Raw genomic sequence first — 18,437 nt, 5'->3', positions numbered from 1 at the left:
GACCAGTTAGAGCCGGGTACTGGGACCAGTTAGAACCGGGTACTGGGACCAGTCAGAGCTGGGTACTGGGACCACTTAGAACCGGGTACTGGGACCAGTTAGAGCCGGGTACTGGGACCAGTTAGAGCCGGGTACTGGGACCAGTCAGAGCCGGGCACTGGGACCAGTTAGAGCTGATACTGGGACCAGTTAGAACTGGGTACTGGAACCAGTTAGAGCCGGGTACTGGGACCAGTTAAAGCTGGGTACTGGGACCAGTCAGAGCTGGGCACTGGGACCAGTTAGAGCTGGGTACTGGGACCAGTTAAACCCGGGTACTGGGACCAGTTAGAGCCGGGTACTGGGACCAGTTAGAGCTGGGCACTGGGACCAGTTAGAGCTGGGTACTGGGACCAGTTAGAACCGGGCACTGGGACCAGTTAGAACCGGGCACTGGGACCAGTTAGAGCCGGGTACTGGGACCAGTTAGAGCTGGGTACTGGGACCAGTTAAACCCGGGTACTGGGACCACTTAGAACCGGGTACTGGGACCAGTTAGAGCCGGGTACTGGGACCAGTTAGAGCTGATATTGGGACCAGTTAGAACCAGGTACTGGGACCAGTTAGAACCGGGCACTGGGACCAGTTAGAACCGGGCACTGGGACCAGTTAGAACCGGGCACTGGGACCAGTCAGAGCTGGGCATTGGGACCAGTTACCCCCAGGCACTGGAACCAGTTGGTCCTGGGCACTGGGACCAGTTAGAGCCGGGTACTGGGACCAGTTAGAGCTGGGTACTGGGACCAGTTAGAACTGGGTACTGGGACCAGTGACCCCCAGTTACTGGGACCAGTCAGAGGCAGTTACTGGGCCCAGTGCTGCCCACTGTGGGACTGGTGCAGTGTCCAGCGATGACTGGTCCCAGTTTCCAGCTCTGACTGGTCCCAGTGCCTGGGGCTCACTGGTCCCAGTGCCACCCTCCCCATCCTGTCCCCTTTGTGCCCCCTGCCCGTGGCAGCCCCGGGGCCTTGAGGGGTTCTTGGGGTGCGGCCCCGCGGGTTTGGGGCTCCAGGGCCCCTCCCAGTCCCTCCCAGTTCATCCCAGTCCCTCCCAGTCCCTCCCAGTCCCTCCCGGTCCCTCCCAGTCCCTCCCAGTCCCTCCCAGTCCCCTCCCAGCGGTTCTGGACCTTTCCTGGTGTGGTGTCCCCTGTCCCCCGCCAGCCCCGGAGCCCCCCAGGCACCGACGGGGGGACCCCGACCCCGGACCCCGGCCTGGCCACCACGAGGGGCTCGGGGTCCCCACGGGGGTTTGGGGACCACCATGAGGGGCTGGAGGTCCACACGAGGGTTTGGTGACCACCATGAGGGGCTCTGACCACCATGAGGGCCTGGAGGTCCCCAGGAGGGTCTGGAGGTCCCTATGAGGGTCTGGGGACCACCATGAGGGTTTGGTGACCACCATGAGGGGCTGGAGGTCTCCACGAGGGTTTGGTGACCACCACGAGGAGCTGATGGTGCCCACGAGGGTTTGGTGGTCCCCATGAGGGGCTGGTGACCCCCATGAGGGTCTGGTGACCACCATGAGGGGCTGGAGGTGCCCACGAGGGTCTGGTGACCACCATGAGGGGCTCTGGCCACCACGAGGGGCTGGTGGTCCCCACGAGGGTCTGGAGGTCCCCATGAGGGGCTGGTGACCACAATGAGGGTTTGGTGACCACCACGAGGGGCTGGAGGTCCCCACGATGGGCTGGTGACCACAATGAGGGTTTGGTGACCACCACGAGGGGCTGGAGGTCCCCACGATGGGCTGGTGACCACCATGAGGGTTTGGTGACCACCACGAGGGCCTGGAGGTCCCCACAAGGGGCTGTGACCACCACAAGGGGCTGTGACCCTCACGAGAGGCTTTGCGGCCACCGGGCCGGGCCGTGCCCCTTTTTGGGGGCTCAGGGGGGGCTGCGGGACCTCTCCCCCTCCCCTTCCTGGCTGTCCCCATCCCCGTCCCCTCGCCCCGGCCCTCGCCGGCGCCACCAGGGCGGTGCCATCCCCGGGCGGTGCCATCCCCGGGCGGTGCCATCCCCGGGCGGTGCCATCCCCGGGCGGTGACACCGGGCGGTGACACCGGCCTGGCACGAGGGGCCCCTTAAGTGCTGCGGCGCCAGGATGGGGGGGTCCGGGGGTGGAACGGGGGGTCCGGGGATGGGTTTGGGGGGGGTCCCTGGGCCCCGTGAGCGCTGCGGGGCTCGGCGGGGCTGTGGCGGAGCCGGCGACAAGTGCTAAAGAGCCCGAGTGGCCCCGGTGTCCCCCTAAGTGCTGCGCGGCTGCGGGGCCGGCCGGAGCCCCCCGGGCCGGGGCCGCGTCCCCCTCGCTGCGGCTCCCGGGTTTAAGTGCTGGGGGGGCCGCGGGGGCTGCGGGGGCTTCTCCGCATTCCCGGAGCCTCCTCCGGCCGCGGCCGCAGCGCTCGGGGCCCGGAGGGAAGCGCGGGAGCCGCGGCGGAGACGCTTGGGGAAGGGGGGGGGTTCGTTCTCACGTGAAACAAACACAAACAACAGGAAAAGAAAAACAAAAAAAAAACCACCAAAAAAACCAAAAAAATAACAAAAAAAACCCTAAAAAAAAAAGCAAAACCCTCCGAGGGCAGCGCGAGGCGAATGTGCGGCGTAAGCGGAATTTCGGCCCCAGCCGGAGCCTCCCAACAATTCTGGTGTCGCCTCCGGGTGACCCCCGGGCCGCCCTCACCCCCCGGCGGAGCCGCGCGGCCCCGGGGCCGGTGCCAGGGCTGGAGGCAAAGCCCGGCCCGAGGCTCCGGCCCCTCCGGCCGCCCTTGCCCGGGGCTCCCCGGGGCTCTCCGGGGCTGGAGCGGCGCCTCCGGAGCCGGGCCCGGCTGCGAGGGGAAGGAGCGGGGCGAGCGCCGGCCGGGAGGGCGATTAATAAATAAATAAATTAAAGAAGGGAGGCGGATTCCTCCCGGTGCCGGGGGTCCCGCGGGGCCGCAGCGAGGTCCGGGGTCAGCCCCCTTCGGTGTCACCGGCGGTGTCACCAGCGGTGTCCCCAGCGCTGCTCCAGGAGCACGGGGAGACGCGGGGTGCGCTCGCTCTTCCTCCTCCTCCTCCTCCTCGTCCTCCTCGTCGTGCTGCCGCTCTCCCCGCTGGGGCCGTGTCCCCGCGGTGTCCCCGTGTCGCCACCGCGGCCTGGGGGTCCCCCCCGCCCCCGTTTCCCTTCTCCGTCCGGTCGCTTTTATTGCACAATGCGCGTGGGATCGCGGGGTCGCTGCTCCGTGCGATTCTCCTCCTCCTCCTCCTCCTCCTCCTCCTCCTCCTCCTCCTCCTCCTCCTCCTCCTCCTTCTCCTTCTCTCTCTCCTCCACCATCCAAACCGATTTCAACGCTTGGCCTTTGTCACTTTGCGCTTCCCGCCCCGCCCCGAACCAACAACAAAAAACAACAAAAAACCACAAAAAAAAAGCAAAAAAAAAAAAAGAAAAAAAAAAAAAGAAAAAAAAAAAAAAGAAAAAAGAGCGGAAAAAATGCTGAGGAGCCCGCGGGGGGCAGCGGGGGCTCGCTGGGACGGGGGAGAGGCAGGCGGGGCAGGAGGGAGGCAGGGCGGCTCTAGGAGCAGCCGCAGCGATCCACCACCATGCCGGGGATCTTGCCGTAGATGATCTGCTGCTTGTCGTTGAAGTAGAGCATGTTGATGGGGGACATCTTGGTGGGCGTGCAGCAGGGCCCGGCCGAGCCGCGCGGGTTCGCCTGCTGCACCAGGTGCGTGTGCGGGTACTTCTGCATGAACATGTACTCGCACTGGCCCGAGCAGTAGTTGGCCTTGTAGCGCTTGGGGGCGATGATCCAGTCCCAGCCGAAGGCCTCGAAGTCCACGGTGAGCGGGTAGCGGCAGCAGCGCGACTCCGTGGAGTGCTCGTCGCAGTCCAGCCCCAGGTTCCGCCGGGAGCGCTTGTTGTTCTCCAGGACGCGCAGCTCCATGAAGGGGTGCTGGGGACAGGGACACAGACGGGAGGGGACAGCGGGGACAGGGGTGAGGGGACAGCGGGGAGGGGACGGGACAGGGCGAGGGGACAGGGACAGAGTGAGGAGGGGACAGGGACAGGGGTGAGGGGACAGGGACAGAGTGAGGAGGGGACAGGGACAGGGGTGAGGGGACAGGGACAGAGTGAGGAGGGGACAGGGACAGAGCAAAGGGACAGCGAGGAGGGGACAGGGACAGGAGTGAGGGGACAGCGAGGAGGGGACATGGACAGGGGTGAGGGGACAGGGACAGAGCGAGGAGGGGACAGGGACAGAGCGAGGAGGGGACAGGGACAGAGCGAGGGGACAGGGACAGCGAGGAGGGGACAGGGACAGAGCGAGGGGACAGCCAGGAGGGGACAGGGACAGGGGCGAGGGGACAGGGACAGAGCGAGGAGGGGACAGGGACACAGACGGGAGGGGACGGGGACAGAGCGAGGGGACAGGGACAGAGTGAGGAGGGGACAGGGACAGGGGTGAGGGGACAGGGACACAGCCGGGAGGGGACAGGGACAGGGCAAGGGGACAGCGGGGAGGGGACACAGACAGGGGTGAGGGGACATGGACAGCCAGGAGGGGAGAGTGAGGAGGGGACATGGACAAGGGTGAGGGGACATGGACAGAGCCAGAAGGGGACAGGGACAGCGAGGAGGGGACAGGGACAGGGGTGAGGGGACAGCGAGGAGGGGACAGGGACAGCCAGGAGGGGACACAAGTGAGGGGACATGGGGACAGTGAGGAGGGGACAGAGTGAGGGGACAGGGACAGCCGGGAGGGGACAGGGACAGGGGTGAGGGGACAGTGAGGAGGGGACAGGGACAGTGGTGAGGGGACAGCGATGGCCAGGAGGGGACGAGGGAACAGCCAGGAGGGGACAGCGAGGAGGGGACATGGACAGGGGTGAGGGGACATGGACAGAGCGAGGAGGGGACAGGGACAGAGCGAGGGGACAGGGACAACCAGGAGGGGACACAGACAGGGGTGAGGGGACAGCGATGGCCAGGAGGGGACGGGGGAACAGCCAGGAGGGGACAGACGTGAGAGGACATGGACAGGGGTGAAGGGACACAAGTGAGGGGACATGGGGACAGCAGGGAGGGGACAGGGACAGCCAGGAGGGGACATGGACAGGGGTGAGGGGACACAGGGGACAGCAGTGAGGGGATGAGGACAGCCAGGAGGGAACAAGGACAGCCAGGAAGGGACACAGAGGACAGGGATGAGGGCACGGGACAACAGGGAGGGGACAGCAGTGAGGGGACAGGGACAGGGGTGAGGACACAGATGTGAGGGGACAGCGGTGAGGGGACAATATTGAGGGACAGGGACAGCGATGAGGGGACAGACATGAGGGGACACAGGGGACAGCGATGAGGGGACGGCGGTGAGGGATACAGGACAGTGGTGAGGGGACACAGGGGACAATGGTGAGGACAATGGTGACACAGCAACCCCGCCGCACGCTGCTCCACCCGGCCTGGCTGCGCTTTGCCTGGAGGTGCCACCAGCCCCGTGGAGGTGGCAGTGTCCCCACAGAGCTGCCAGCAGCGCCGTGGAGGTGGCAGTGTCCCCACAGAGCTGCCAGCAGCCCCGTGGAGGTGGCAGTGTCCCCACAGAGCTGCCACCAGCGCCATGGAGCTGCCATCAGTCTGTCGAGGTGTCCCCAGCCCCGCAGGACTGTCACTGTCCCCACAGCCTGTGATCATCGGTCCCAAACTGCCACCACCCCTCTGGGGACACCCCAAACCCCCTGTGTCCCCCTGGGCAGTGCCAGCCCCCAATCCTCTGGGGACACCCCGTGTCCTCCTGGCAGTGCCACCCATACAGTGCCCCTTTGGGGACACCCTGTGCCCCCCTGGCAGTGCCAGTGCCACCCACCAGCCCCTTTGGGGACACTCTGTGCCCCCTGGCAGTGCCACCCATACAGTGCCCCTTTGGGGACACCCCAAATCTGGGGACAGTGCCACCCATACAGTGCCCCTCTGGGGACACCCCGTGTCCTCTGCCAGTGCCACCCACCAGCCCCTTTGGGGACACCCAAATCTGGGGGCAGTGCCACCCATCCAGTGCCCCTTTGGGGACACCCTGTTCCCCCTGGCAATGCCACCCACCAGCCCCTCTGTGCCCCTCTGGGGACACCCTGTGCCCCCCTGGCAATGCCACCCACCAGCCCCTTTGGGGACACCCTGTTCCCCCTGGCAGTGCCACCCACCAGCCCCTCTGGGGACACCCCAATTTGGGGACAGTGCCACCCACCAGCCCCTTTGGGGACACCCCAAATTTGGGGACAGTGCCACCCACCAGCCCCTTTGGGGACACCCCAATTTGGGGACAGTGCCACCCACCAGCCCCTTTGGGGACACCCCGTTCCCCCTGGCAATGCCACCCACCAGCCCCTTTGGGGACACCCCAAATCTGGGGACAGTGCCACCCTTTGGGGACACCCTGTTCCCCCTGCCAGTGCCACCCACCAGCCCCTTTGGGGACACCCAAATTTGGGGACAGTGCCACCCACCAGCCCCTTTGGGGACACCCCAAATCTGGGGACAGTGCCACCCTTTGGGGACACCCTGTTCCCCCTGCCAGTGCCACCCACCAGCCCCTTTGGGGACACCCCAATTTGGGGACAGTGCCACCCACCAGCCCCTTTGGGGACACCCCAAATCTGGGGACAGTGCCACCCTTTGGGGACTCCCCATTTCCCCCTGGCAGTGCCACCCACCAGCCCCTTTGGGGACACCCAAACTTGGGGACAGTGCCACCCACCAGCCCCTCGGCGCCGGGTCCCAGCGAGGTGACCGCCAGGTCGTTGCCGTTGGGGTCGAAGGCGTTGATCTCGATGCCCCAATTGTTGTGGGGCTGCTTGAACCAGTTCTGCAGGACGTGCTTGAAGTCGATGCTCTGCCAGTGGCCGGCGCGCGAGTTGAGCTCGATCTTGAGCGAGCGGATGCGGATGTGGCGGCTGCCCTCGTCCGTGACGGGCTTGAGGCGCAGGATCTGCAGGTACACGGTGGACGTGTGCTGCACCGGCCGCAGGTACACCCAGAGCTGCGCCTTCACCACCTTGGTGAACATGATCTTGGGGCTGAAGTTGAAGAAGCAGCAGTGCGGGTTGCCCTCGATCTGCACCACCGGGTCGGCTGCGGGGTCAGGAGGGAGAGGAGGGGGTCAGGGATGGGGTTGGGAACTCCCAAAGTGTGCACTGGGACAGGTGGGACTCGAGGACGGGTCAGGGATGGGCTTGGGAGCCCCCAAAGTGTGCACTGGGACGGGCAGGACTCGAGGAGGGGTCAGGAGGGGTCAGGGTGGGCTTGAGAGCCCCCAAACCGTGCACTGGGACAGGCGGGACTCGCTGTGGGGTCAGGAGGGAGAGGAGGGGTCAGGGATGGAATTGGGAACTCCCAAACCGTGCACTGGGACAGGTGGGACTTGAGGAGGGAGAGGAGGGGGTCAGGGATGGGCTTGGGAACCCCCAAACCACACATTGGGACAGGTGGGACTCACTGTGGGGTCAGGAGGGAGAGGAGGGGTCAGGGACGGGATTGGGAGCCCCCAAAGTGTGCACCGGGACAGGTGGGACTCGAGGAAGGAGAGGAGGGGGTCAGGAATGGGATTGGAAACTCCCAAACTGCACACCAGGACAGGTGGGACTTGAGGAGGGGTCAGGGGTGGGATTGGAAACTCCCAAATCGTGCACCAGGACAGGCAGGACTTGAGGAGGGAGAGGAGGGGTCAGGGATGGGATTGGGAATTCCCAAACCCTGCATCAGGACAGGCAGGACTCGAGGAGGAAGAGGAAGGGTCAGGGGTGGGATTGGGAATTCCCAAACCGTGCCTGGGACAGGTGGGACTCAAGGAGGGGTCAGGATGGCCTTGGGAACCCCCAAACCGTGCACCAGGAGAGCCGGGACTCACTGTGGGGTCAGGGATGGGCTTGGGAGCCCCCAAACCGCGCTCTGGGACAGGTGGGACTCAAGGAGGGGTCAGGAATGGGATTGGGAACTCCCAAACTGTGCACCAGGAGAGCCGGGACTTGAGGAGGGGTCAGGGATGGGATTGGGAACTCCCAAACCGTGCACTGGGACAGGTGGGACTTGAGGAGGGAGAGGAGGGGTCAGGAATGGGATTGGGAGCCCCCAAAGTGTGCGCTGGAACAGGCAGGACTCGAGGAGGAAGAGGAGGGGGTCAGGGATGGGGTTGGGAACCCCCAAACCGTGCACTGGGACAGGTGGGACTTGAGGAGGGGTCAGGGATGGGCTTGGGAACTCCCAAAGTGTGCACTGGGACGGGTGGGACTTGAGGAAGGAGAGGAGGGGTCAGGAATGGGATTGGGAGCCCCCAAAGTGTGCACTGGGACAGGGAGGACTCGCTGTGGGGTCAGGAGGGGTCAGGGATGGGGTTGGGAGCCCCCAAACTGCACACCAGGACAGGCAGGACTTGAGGAGGGGTCGGGGTGGGATTGGGAGCCCCCAAACCACACATTGGGACAGGCGGGACTCGCTGTGGGGTCAGGAGGGGTCAGGGATGGCCTTGGGAACTCCCAAACCGTGTACCGGGACAGGTGGGACTCGAGGAGGGGTCAGGGATGGGATTGGGAACCCCCAAACCGTGTACCGGGACAGGTGGGACTCAAGGAGGGGTCAGGGATGGCCTTGGGACCCCTGGTGGGACCCCACAAACCGTGCACCGGGACAGGTGGGACTCGCTGTGGGGTCAGGAGGGGTCAGGGATGGGGTTGGGAGCCCCCAAAGCGCGCTCTGGGACAGGCGGGACTCACTGCGGGGTCACCCCAACCCCACACCGGGACCCCAGAGCCTCTCAGGGATCCCTCAGACCCAGACCGGGGGTCCCTGAAGCCCCTCCTGGGCATTCCCCAGACCTGCACCGGGACCAGAGACCCCTCAGAGCCACTCTGGGACCCCCGAGCCCCTCTCTGGGACCAAAGATCCTCCCTGGGATCCCCCCAGCCCCGCACCGGGACCCCCAATCCTCACTCAGGGACTCGAGACCCTCTCAGGGAACCCCCAGAGCCACTCCAGGACCCCAGAGCCGCACTCTGGGATCCCCCTGGCCCCACACTGAGACCTGAGACCCACTCGGGGATCCCCCAGACCCACTCAGGGATCCCCCAGACCCACTCCAGGATCCCCCAGACCCTCTCCAGGATCCCTGAGCCCCTTTCTGGGACCCCCGAGCTGCACTCAAGACCCTCCTGGGGATCCCCCAGACCTGCACCAGGACCCCGGAGCCCCATGATGGGACCCCTGAACCCCTCTCTAGGACCCCCAAACCTCACTCTGGGACCCCCAAACCGCACTCTGAGACCCTTGAGCCACACTCTGAGACCCAAGACCCCTTCTAGGACCCCCCAGCACCACTCCGGACCCCCCCAAACCCCTCTCTGGGACCCCCGAGACCCCCGAGCCGCATCCTGGGACCCGAGAGCCTCTGAGGGATCCCCCAGACCTGCACCAGGACCCCTGAACCCCTCTCTGGGACCCCCAAACTGCCCTCCGGGCACCCCCAGCCCCACTCCGGGGGTCCCCCCGAGCATCCCCCGGCTCCGGGGGTCCCCCCCCCAGGCCCGGCCCCACATCTGGGTCGAATTGAGGTGGGAATTTGCCCCCCCCGGCCCCGGTCAGGTTTAATCGCGCCCAGCTGCAGCCGGGGCCATTTGTGCGCCGGCCCCGCGGGGGTCGCGACACCGGGAATGTCGCAAATGGGGCGGGGGGGGCGACGGGGACCCCCAAAATGGGGCTGGGGGACGGGGGGGGGGGGTTTGACAGCCGGGGGTGCGGGGCCGGTGGGTGCGGGAGGGACCTGGGGGGCTCCAGGTGGGGATTTGGGGGGTTCAGGTGAGGATTTGGGGGTTCTAGGCGGGGATTTGGGGGGTTCAGGTGGGGATTTGGGGGGGCTCCAGGTGAGGATTTGGGGGGTTCCAGGTGAGGATTTGGGGGGGCTCCAAGTGAGGATTTGGGGGTTCCAGGTGAGGATTTTGGGGGTTCCAGGTGGGGATTTGGGGGTTCCAGGTGAGGATTTGGGGGGTTCCATGTGGGGATTTTTGGGGTCTCCAGATGGGGATTTTTGGGGGTCTCCAGATGGGAATTTTTGGGGGCCTCCAGGTGGGGATTTTTGGGGTCTCCAGGTGGGGATTTGGGGGTTCCAGGTGGGGATTTGGGGGGCTCCAGATGGGGATTTGGGGGGTTCCAGGTGGGGATTTGGGGGTTGCTCCAGGTGAGGATTTGGGGGGTTCCAGGTGAGGATTTGGGGGTTCTAGGCGGGAATCTGGGGAGTTCAGGTGAGGATTTGGGGGCTCCGGGTGGGAATTTTTGGGGTCTCCAGGTGGGAATTTGGGGGGGGGCTCCAGGTGGGGATTTGGGGGTTCCAGGCGGGGATTTGGGGGCTCCAGGTGGGAATCTGGGGGGGTTCTATGTGGGGATTTGGGGGCTCCGGGTGGGAATTTTTGGGGTCTCCAGGTGGGGATTTGGGGGCTCCAGGTGGGGATTTGGGGGGGCTCCAGGTGGGGATTTGGGGGGGTTCCAGGTGGGGATTTTTGGGGTCTCCAGGTGGGGATTTGGGGGTTGTTCCAGGTGGGAATTTGGGGTCTCCAGATGGGAATTTCTGGGGTCTCACAGTGGGGATTTGGGGGGGTTCCAGGTGGGAATTTGGGGTCTCCAGGTGGGAATTTTTGGGGTCTCCAGGTGGGAATTTTTGGGGGTTCCATGTGGGGATTTGGGGGTTGTTCCATGTGGGGATTTTTGGGGTCTCCAGGTGGGGATTTGGGGGAGGCTCCAGGTGGGAATTTTTGGGGTCTCCAGGTGGGGATTTTTGGGGTCTCCGGGTGGGAATTTTTGGGGTCTCCAGCTGGGGATTTGGGGGCTCCAGAGCCCCCAAGGCCCCTCTTTGGTGACCCCTCTGTCCCGGGGGTCCCGCTGCCCATCCCGGGGGGGTCGGGCGGGGGCGGGGGGCGGTGCCGGGATGCTCCTCGGTCTCCGTGGCAACGGGGGATAAAGGATAAAGGTTACCGGGACACCGGGCACAGCTGGGCCCGCGCGGGGCGGGGGCGGCCCCCGGAGCCCCCCCCGCTCTTTGTTCCCGCGTTCGGGGCCCCCCGACCCCCGCACGAGGTGCTCGGTGCTGTCCCCGCGTCTGTCCCCGTGTCCCTGCGTCTGTCCCCGTGTCCCTGTGTCTGTCCCTGTGTCCCCATGTCTGTCCCTGTGTCCTTGTGTCGCTGTCCCCGCGTCTGTCCCTGTGTCCCTGTGTCTGTCCCCATGTCCTTCTGTCCTTGTGTCGCTGTCCCCACGTCCATCCCCGTGTCCCCACGTCTGTCCCTGTGTCCCGACATCTGTCCCTGTGTCCCTGTGTCTGTCCCTGTGTCCCTGTGCCTGTCCCTGTGTCCCCGCGTCCATCCCTGTGTCCGTCCCTGTGTCCCCGCGTCTGTCCCTGTGTCCCTGTGTCTGTCCCCGTGTCCCCGTGTCTGTCCCTGTGTCCCCGCGTCCATCCCTGTGTCCGTCCCTGTGTCCCTGCGTCTGTCCCTGTGTCCCCGCATCCGTCCCTGTGTCCCTGCGTCTGTCCCTGCGTCCCCACGTCCATCCCCATGTCCTTGTGTCGCTGTCCCCACGTCCATCCCCTTGTCCCTGCGTCTGTCCCTGTGTCCCCGCGTCTGTCCCCGTGTCCCCACGTCTGTCCCTGTGTCCCCGTGTCTGTCCCTGTGTCCTTGTGTCTGTCCCTGTGTCCCCACGTCCGTCCCTGTGTCCCCATGTCCATCCCTGTGTCCTTGTGTCGCTGTCCCCGCGTCTGTCCCCGTGTCCCCGCATCCGTCCCTATGTCCCTGCGTCTGTCCCTGTGTCCTTGTGTTGCTGTCCCCGCGTCCGTCCCTGTGTCCCTGCGTCCGTCCCTGTGTCCCTGCATCTGTCCTCATGTCCCTGTGTCCATCCCTCTGTCCTTGTGTCTCTGTCCCCACGTCCGTCCCTGTGTCCCCACGTCCGTCCCTCTGTCCTTGTGTCGCTGTCCCCACATCCATCCCCGTGTCCCCACGTCTGTCCCTGTGTCCCCATGTCCATCCCTCTGTCCCTGTGTCTCTGTCCCCACGTCCATCCCTGTGTCCCCTCTGTCCTTGTGTCGCTGTCCCCACGTCTGTCCCTGTGTCCCCTCTGTCCTTGTGTCTCTGTCCCCATGTCAGTCCCTCTGTCCCTGTGTCACTGTCCCCACATCCGTTCCTCTGTCCTTGTGTCGCTGTCCCTGTGTCCCTGTGTCCGTCCCTCTGTCCTTGTGTCGCTGTCCCCGTGTCCGTCCCTGTGTCCCCATGTCCGTCCCCATGTCCTTGTGTCGCTGTCCCCATGTCCGTCCCTGTGTCCCCGTGTCTGTCCCTCTGTCCTTGTGTCGCTGTCCCTGTGTCCCCATGTCCATCCCTCTGTCCTTGTGTTGCTGTCCCCGTGTCCCCACGTCCATCCCTGTGTCCTTGTGTCTCTGTCCCCACGTCCGTCCCTGTGTCCCCGTGTCCGTCCCTGTGTCCCTGTGTCCGTCCCTCTGTTCTTGTGTCACTGTCCCCATGTCCGTCCCTCTGTCCTTGTGTCGCTGTCTCTGTGTCCCCATGTCCGTCCCTCTGTCCTTGTGTCGCTGTCCCCATGTCCGTCCCTCTGTCCTTGTGTCTCTGTCCCTGTGTCCCCATGTCCATCCCTCTGTCCTTGTGTCGCTGTCCCCATGTCCATCCCTGTGTCCCCGTGTCCGTCCCTCTGTCCTTGTGTCACTGTCCCCACGTCCGTTCCTCTGTCCTTGTGTCGCTGTCCCTGTGTCCCCATGTCTGTCCCTCTGTCCTTGTGTCGCTGTCCCCATGTCCCCATGTCCGTCCCTGTGTCCCCGTGTCCGTCCCTCTGTCCTTGTGTCACTGTCCCTGTGTCCCTGTGTCCGTCCCTCTGTCCTTGTGTCGCTGTCCCCACGTCCATCCCTGTGTCCCCTCTGTCCTTGTGTCGCTGTCCCTGTGTCCCCATGTCCGTCCCTCTGTCCTTGTGTCGCTGTCCCTGTGTCCGTCCCTCTGTCCTTGTGTCGCTGTCCCTGTGTCCCCACATCCGTCCCCATGTCCTTGTGTCGCTGTCCCTGTGTCCGTCCCTGTGTCCCCATGTCCGTCCCTCTGTCCCTGTGTCGCTGTCCCTGTGTCCGTCCCTCTGTCCTTGTGTCGCTGTCCCTGTGTCCCCATGTCCATCCCTGTGTCCCCATGTCCGTCCCTCTGTCCTTGTGTCGCTGTCCCCATGTCCATCCCTGTGTCCCCTCTGTCCCTGTGTCTCTGTCCTTGTGTCGCTGTCCCTGTGTCCTTGTGTCACTGTCCCCATGTCCGTCCCTGTGTCCTTGTGTCGCTGTCCCTGTGTCTCGCTGACCTTGAGCGGCTCCCCCCGGGTCCCCCCCCCCAAAGGGGCCTCATTAAGCTCCCCCCCCACCCCCGGGGGTCGCGGGGGTCACGGGTGGCCCCTCGGGGAGGTGGGGGGGGGGGGGGTTCGGAGCCAATTAACCCTCGGGGCGCCGGGAGGGGCTGGGGGAACCCGAGAGCTTTATGGCCCATAAAGCGCCTTCCCCTCCTTCTGTTCAGGAACCATAAAAACCCCACAATTACCCGGGGGGGGGGCGAGGAGCGGAGACGGGGGGGGGGAAAAAAAAAAAGGAAAAAAAATCAAAATAATAACGGAGAGAAGCCCCCCCCTCATTTCCCTCCCCTTCTCGGGGCGCGTCCGGGCCCGCGGGACCCCCGGAGGGAGGGGAGGGGGCTCTGTCCTTTATTTTGGGGGGCCCCCGAGCTGCCAAAGGGGCGGGGAGGGGGGGGCCCCGAGGCCCGGGGAGGAAAACCCCAGCGTGTCGTCAATTTTATGGGTAATAAAATTTCAAAGCCGCCCGAGTGCATTTAATGCCTGGGAAGGAAATTCGGGGAGGGGGCGGCAGCGCCTCACACCTCCCTCCCTTCCGCTGCCCCCCCCGCCGGGAGCAGGTGGAGAAATCCCGGGGGAAACTGAGGCACGGAGGGGGCGGGGCCGAGCCCGGCGCGGCCCAGTCCCCGCGTCCCCTCCCGGGACTGCGCTGGCCTGGCCCCAGCAGGGCCCTGCTGCCACCGTCACCCTGTTTGTCACCGTCACCGTGTTTGTCACCCTGTTTGTCACCATCACCCTGTTTGTCACCGTCACCGTGTTTGTCACCCTGCTGTCACCGTCACCCTGTTTGTCACCGTCACCTTGTTTGTCACCCTGCTGCCACCCTGCTGCCACCCTGCTGCCACCCTGCTGTCACCGTCACCCTGTTTGTCACCGTCACCCTGCTGCCACCCTGTTTGTCACCCTGCTGTCACCGTCACCGTGTTTGTCACCGTCACCCTGTTTGTCACCGTCACCCTGTTTGTCACCCTGCTGCCACCCTGCTGTCACCCTGCTGTCACCGTCACCCTGCTGTCACCGTCACCCTGTTTGTCACCGTCACCTTGTTTGTCACCCTGCTGCCACCCTGCTGCCACCCTGCTGCCACCCTGCTGTCACCGTCACCCTGTTTGTCACCATCACCCTGCTGCCACCCTGCTGCCACCCTGCTGTCACCGTCACTCTGTTTGTCACCGTCACCCTGCTGTCACCCTCACCCTGCTGTCACCCTGCTGTGGCCTCACCGTCACCCTGCTGTCACCCCGGTGTGACCCTGATGTCACCCTGTTTGTCACCCTGATGTCACCATCACCCTGCTGCCACCCTGTTTGTCACCCTGTTTGTCACCCTGCTGCCACCCTGTTTGTCGCCTTGCTGTCACCCTGCTGCCCTATTGTCACCCTGCTGTCACCCAGGTCACCGTGCCACCTGCCCCGTGTCCCCAGTTTGCTCCCAGTGCCCGGTGACACTGCCCAGGTCCCCAGTGCCAGCTCCCAGTGACCGCTCCCGGTCCCTGCTGCCAACTCCCAGTCCCTGCTCCCAGTCCCAGTTCCAGTCTGAGCTCCCAGTTCCCAGTTCCCAGTCCCCAGTCCCCAGTTCCCAGTCCCAGTTCCAGTCCCAGTTCCCAGTCCCCAGTCCCAGTCTGAGCTCCCAGTCCCCAGTGCCCTTTCTCAGTTCCCAGTCCCAGATCCCAGTCTCAGTCCCCAGTCTCAGTGCCCAGTCCCCAGTGCCCTGTTTCAGTTCCCAGTCTCAGATCCCAGTCCTGATCCTAATCCCAGTTCCCAGTCTCAGTCCCAGTCCCAGTCCCCACTCTCCAATGTCCTCCCAGTCCCCAGTCCCAGTTCCCAGTCCCCAGTCCCAGTTCCCAGTCCCCAGTCCCAGTTCCCAGTGCCCTGTCTCAGTTCCCAGTCCCAATTTCAGTCCCAGTCCCAGTCCCCACTCTCCAAAGTCCTCCCAGTCCCCAGTCCCAGTTCCCAGCCCCTGTCCCACTCTCAGTCCCAGTCCCCAGTGTCCTCCCAGTCCAAGTTCCCAGTCTCAGTTCCCAGTCCCAGTTCCCAGCTCCAGTCCCAGTCGCCAGTGTCAGCTCCCAGTAACAACTCCCAGTAACAACTCCCAGCACTCAGGACCAGCTCCCAGTCCCCAGTCCCCAGTCCCCAGTCCCAGTCCCCAGTCCCAGTCCCCAGTCCTCTGTCCCCAGTCCCAGTCCCAGTCCCAGTCCCAGTCCCCAGTCCCAGTTCCCAGTCCCCAGTCCCAGTTCCCAGTCCCAGCTCCTGGTCCCCAGTCCCAACTCCCAGTGCCACCCCCCAGTCCCCAGTCCCAGTTCCCAGTCCCAGTCCCCAGTGCCACCTCCCAGTCTCCTGTCCCTGGTACCAACTCCCAGTGCTCAGGACCAGCTCCCAGACCTGAGGTTTCAGTCCCAGCTCCCAGTCCCCAGTGCCACCTCCACAGTGTCACCAGCCTGTCCCCAGTCCCCAGTGCCACCTCTGCAGTGTCACCAGCCTGTCCCCAGTCCCCAGTGCCACCTCCCCGGTGCCACCAGCCTGTCCCCAGCCCCAGTCCCCAGTGCCACCTCCCCGGGTGTCACCAGCCTGTCCCCAGTCCCAGTCCCCAGTGCCACCTCCCCGGTGCCACCAGCCTGTCCCCAGTCCCAGTCCCCAGTGCCACCTCCCCGGTGTCACCAGCCTGTCCCCAGTCCCCAGTGCCACCTCCCCAGTGTCACCAGCCTGTCCCCAGTCCCAGTCCCCAGTGCCACCTCCCCGGTGTCACCAGCCTGTCCCCAGTCCCAGTCCCCAGTGCCACCTCCCCGGTGTCACCAGCCTGTCCCCAGTCCCCAGTGCCACCTCCCCGGTGTCACCAGCCTGTCCCCAGTCCCAGTCCCCAGTGCCGGCTCCGCTCCCCAGCACGGGGCCCGTCTCCCAGTCCCGGTGCCCTCTCCCAGCTCCCGGCGCTGTCCCCTCCTTGTCCCCTCCTTGTCCCCTCCTTGTCCCCGTCCCCGCGCACACGAAGCGGCCCCGCGGGACCCGCACGGACCGGGGGGGACCTGAAGGGCTCGGAGGGGGCTCGGGGAGCCCCGGGAGGGACTCAGGGACCCCCGGGAGGGACTCAGGGACCCCCGGGGGAGGCTCAGGGACCCCCGGGGGAGGCTCAGGGACCCCCGGGAGGACTCAGGGACCCCCGGGAGGGACTCAGGGATCCCCGGGGGAGGCTCAGGGACCCCCGAGAGGACTCGGGGAGCCCCGGGAGGGACTCGGGGAGCCCCGGGAGGGACTCGGGGAGCGCGGGGGGGGCTCGGCGAGGACGGGGCGCCCCGCGGGGACAGCGGTGCCGAGTAGCGGGGAGGGCAGCGGGGGAGCGGGAGCGGAGCCGAGCGGAGCGGGGGGGTCCGGGCCGGGGCTGGGGGGCCGGTGGCGGGGAGGGGGGGTGGGGGGGAGTCCTGCGGCGAAGTTTGCAGCGGAACAAAGGGCGGCACTGACTTTCCTGGGCCATGCTGATGACGGTCTCGGTGGTGGCGTGGTACTCGTCCTCCTCCAGGTACTCGTCGTGCTGCAGCGAGTCCCCCTGGAAGTCGTGGAGGTCCAGGAGCTGCTGGAGCGGGGGGGCCTTGGGCAGCAGCTGCTTCACCACCTCCCGGGTGATGTTGGGCGCTTCCTTCAGCCGCAGCTTGCTCAGGATCTGCGACTTGATGCTCTCCAGGCGCAGCTCTTTGCTCTGCCGCCGCCACAGGCACACGGGGCAGGCGGGCTCGGAGGCGGGGGGCTGCTCCACCGACCCCCCCCCCGCCACCGCGGCCACCAGCGAGCCCAGCAGCCACCACAGAGGGGCCATGCCGGGGGGGGACAGCAAAAAATACATCGGGGGCTGCAGGGGGGGGTTGAGGGGGTGGAAAAAAAACAAACAAACCCCACAAAACAAAAAGAGAAAAAAAAAAAACCAAAAAAAAAAAAAAAAGAGAAACAAGAGGGAGGGGATTAAAAAAAAAATTAATTAAAAAATAAAATAAATAAAAATAAAAGAAGCAAACCCTTCCCCACCGGGCCGCCCCCCCGCCCCGCTTCCACCGCAGCGCGCAAGGGGGGGGAAGGCGGTAACGGCGGCGGGGGCGGGGAAGCCCCGGGGGGGGCCGAAGGGGGGGGGGGGGATGAAAAAAAGCGGCGGCAGCGGCGGCCCCGGGGTTTTATACCCCAAGAGAAGTGTGTCGTCAGCGGCCTTGATTGGCTGCGGGCGCACAAAAGAGGTTCTGGCAGGGGCTTGGCACCAGCCGCCGCCGGCCCCCCGAGCCCCGGGAACGGCCCCGCCGCCGCCCGGTGCGCTCGGGCACCCCCCGCCCGCCCCTCGGCTCGGGCTCGGGGGGGGCGGCCCCGGCGAGCGCGGCGGGGATGGACGCGAGCCCGGCAAGTGCGGCCCCCCCGAGAGCCCCGGGCTGCCCCCCGAGAGCCCCGGCAGCCCCCGAGCCCCCCCGGGCCGGCCCCGCTGGAACCGGGCACGGGCTCCGCCACCGGAGCGCCCGGGAGGGAGCGGGAGAGGTGGAGCCCGGTCTGGGGGTGCTCAACCGGGGGTTGGGGGGCTCGGGGAACCCCCGGGGGGCTCCAGGGGATGGGGACCGGGTAAAAGTGCCCGGTGTGGAGCATCCCGGCACCGGGAAGCGCTGCGGGAGCACCGGGAGGTCCCAGGAGGGACCGGGAGCGGCGGAGCCCGGTCTGGGGGTGCCCGACCGGGGCTTGGGGGGCTCGGAGACCCCCGGAGGGGCTGAAATTCTGGGGAGGGGGTGCAAAAGTGCCCGGTGTGGAGCATCCCGGCCCCGGGAAGCGCCGCGGGAGCACCGGGAGGTCCCAGGAGGGACCGGGAGCGGCGGAGCCCGGTCTGGGGGTGCCCGGCTGGGACTGGGGGGCTCGGAGACCCCCGGGGGGGGCTCAGACTCGGAGAGGGGGTGCGAGGGTGCCCGGTGTGGAGCATCCCGGCCCCGGGAAGCGCCGCGGGAGCACCGCCCCATGATGGGGGACACGGAGATCCCAGCGCGGCCCGGGGCGCACCGGGACCCCCGGG

The 18,437-nt window shown here is 66.0% G+C and overlaps 1 protein-coding gene across 1 annotated transcript; it reads right to left on the bottom strand.

Moving 5' to 3' along the window:
• Window positions 1-3,514: 3,514 nt before the first annotated feature.
• GDF11 (growth differentiation factor 11) lies at window positions 3,515-17,245 on the bottom strand. The gene is made up of 3 exons (XM_054654301.2): window positions 16,868-17,245; window positions 6,766-7,139; window positions 3,515-3,966 (listed from the first exon to the last, which is right to left on the bottom strand). Exons 1-3 carry the CDS (start codon window positions 17,217-17,219, stop codon window positions 3,586-3,588), a joined length of 1,107 nt encoding a protein of 368 aa, XP_054510276.2. The 5' UTR covers window positions 17,220-17,245; the 3' UTR covers window positions 3,515-3,585.
• Window positions 17,246-18,437: the final 1,192 nt, after the last annotated feature.

Source organism: Agelaius phoeniceus, chromosome 35 (genome assembly GCF_051311805.1).
Source record: "Agelaius phoeniceus isolate bAgePho1 chromosome 35, bAgePho1.hap1, whole genome shotgun sequence".
Taxonomy (NCBI): Eukaryota; Metazoa; Chordata; class Aves; order Passeriformes; family Icteridae; genus Agelaius; species Agelaius phoeniceus.
This window is presented reverse-complemented; position numbering and strand designations above follow the sequence as displayed.

Excerpts from the sequence above, each read along its gene's own strand:
- GDF11 (XM_054654301.2), bottom strand. The coding sequence starts at position 17,219 with ATGGCCCCTCTGTGGTGGCTGCTGGGCTCGCTGGTGGCCGCGGTGGCG. Across the intron at positions 7,140-16,867 it reads CATCAGCATGGCCCAGGAAA|CCGACCCGGTGGTGCAGATC; the intron begins GTCAGTGCCGCC and ends CTGACCCCGCAG. Across the intron at positions 3,967-6,765 it reads GACCCGGCGCCGAGGGGCTG|CACCCCTTCATGGAGCTGCG; the intron begins GTGGGTGGCACT and ends CCCTGTCCCCAG.